Source organism: Mizuhopecten yessoensis, unplaced genomic scaffold, assembly GCF_002113885.1.
Source record: "Mizuhopecten yessoensis strain PY_sf001 unplaced genomic scaffold, ASM211388v2 scaffold10591, whole genome shotgun sequence".
Classification (NCBI taxonomy): Eukaryota; Metazoa; Mollusca; class Bivalvia; order Pectinida; family Pectinidae; genus Mizuhopecten; species Mizuhopecten yessoensis.
This window is the reverse complement of record NW_018408623.1, coordinates 989,247-991,031: the sequence shown is the minus strand read 5'-3', so window position 1 is coordinate 991,031 and position 1,785 is coordinate 989,247. Positions and strand designations below refer to the sequence as shown.

At 33.8% G+C, this 1,785-nt stretch overlaps 1 protein-coding gene across 1 annotated transcript in view; it reads right to left on the bottom strand.

Moving 5' to 3' along the window:
- Positions 1-249: 249 nt before the first annotated feature.
- LOC110461251 overlaps positions 250-1,785 on the bottom strand; it is a 31,019-nt gene continuing 29,483 nt past the window's right edge. The window contains exon 6 of the mRNA XM_021514656.1: positions 250-1,129. Within this exon, the coding sequence (XP_021370331.1) occupies positions 1,065-1,129 (65 nt within the window). The 3' untranslated portion in view covers positions 250-1,064. The remainder of the gene's footprint in view (positions 1,130-1,785) is intronic.

The window sequence follows — 1,785 nt, the reverse complement described above, 5'->3', positions numbered from 1 at the left end:
AGGCCTTAATTTACAACCAAAACTAACATACAGCATTGGTTTTCACACGCAAACTCTGGCATGCTATCTGTATATATAGTTGGTCCTGTTTTTCACTGATATACATGTACCTCCCGTATGAGTATTAACTACTGGGATATGCCTCGATGTTATGATTTACCGGTCAAACGCTAGAAAGCACGTTACCATAACATCATAGTAATACGTCATTGTGGAATTATAAAAAAACGACAAAACGTCGACCTTTTTTGTAGCTTTATTCTACATGTTCACGTTAATATATCCACAGTGTTTTACATCAGACAGTTGAACTTATGTATCAAATGAAACCGTATTAGTTCGAACATTTTTGTCTCCTTAATAACATCCAGAAAACAAGGTATGTAATATATATTGATAATACGTTAAACGGAAATTAAAGATTGAATGTAAGAGTCCGGACAGCACACCATCCGGAATTTCCAGGTCAGAATAACGAAATAACATTTTAATGGGTGTTATAGAGCACGATTAGGAAATACACAATGATTAAGTTCACAGTTCTATGTTTATATATCATGAACTAAAATATTAATTTTCCAGAATGACAACAATTTTCACAGGATCTATTTTCTCAATAAAATATTTTAACGAGAGAACAACGTAATATATACATTGTAATAGGGTTGTCTATTTTACAACATTATGGAAAAATAGAATTGCATTTTATGAGATTTGAAACAGCACAATATGAATATATTAAAAACATATTTTCGTTTTTGTTTTATCCAATGGACTGAGACGTTCATATTACTGGTATTATTTCTGACCAATATGACGTCCGGATCAGTAAGGACTCCACGTGAATATTTTGTACATTTACACAGATTTTGTACATTGCTTAATTTGCTTATCAATTATATTTATCATTGTACAGTAAAAAACGTTGACAGTTGCACGTAGGCCGTCCATAAGGTCCCGGTAAGACGTACAGAACGAGTACAAACGTATGAGAACAACGATGGACGAGTAAGTATAAGGCACCAGATCACCGGCGGATGATGACGTCACGTTTATTAACAGTCTTAGAGCAGGGGTTGCTGGATCAACTTTAATAACACCCAGGCAGCTAAAGGTATCGTAAGTAAACCTGAAAATAGATCAACTCACATTAATAAACCAAAACAAACGATTACTGTTAACATGAAAATAATTATAAATAATGATTAGTGCCCCTTAAAACTTAACTCATTAATCTATGTACTCACTTACACCTTGTCTTTCACGCTCATCTTACCATACTAACCAAGTAGTTTTTCCAACTCACATTTATGTATTTTCTACCCATGTACCTTTATCAGTCAGGTTCCACTATGGACAGGTATGAAGTGATTACAACATATGTACTCGCATCCAATTTCATCTAAGAAAAAACGTACACCCTCCACTATATGATCAATTCTATACTAACCTTGACCCATGTACTCACTACTACTCTTACCCATGAATTGCCTAACACTCATGCTCATGCATTCACTGTCTTTCACGTCAATTAACACTCACACCAATATACTCAATTAACACTCCCACCAATATACTCAATTAACAATCACACCAATATACTAAATTAACACTCACACCAATATACTCAATTAACACTGACACCAATATACTCAATTAACACTGACACCAATATACTCAATTAACACTCACACCAATATACTCAATTAACACTCACACCAATATACTCAATTAACACTCACACCAATATACTCAATTAACACTCACACCAATATACTCAATTAA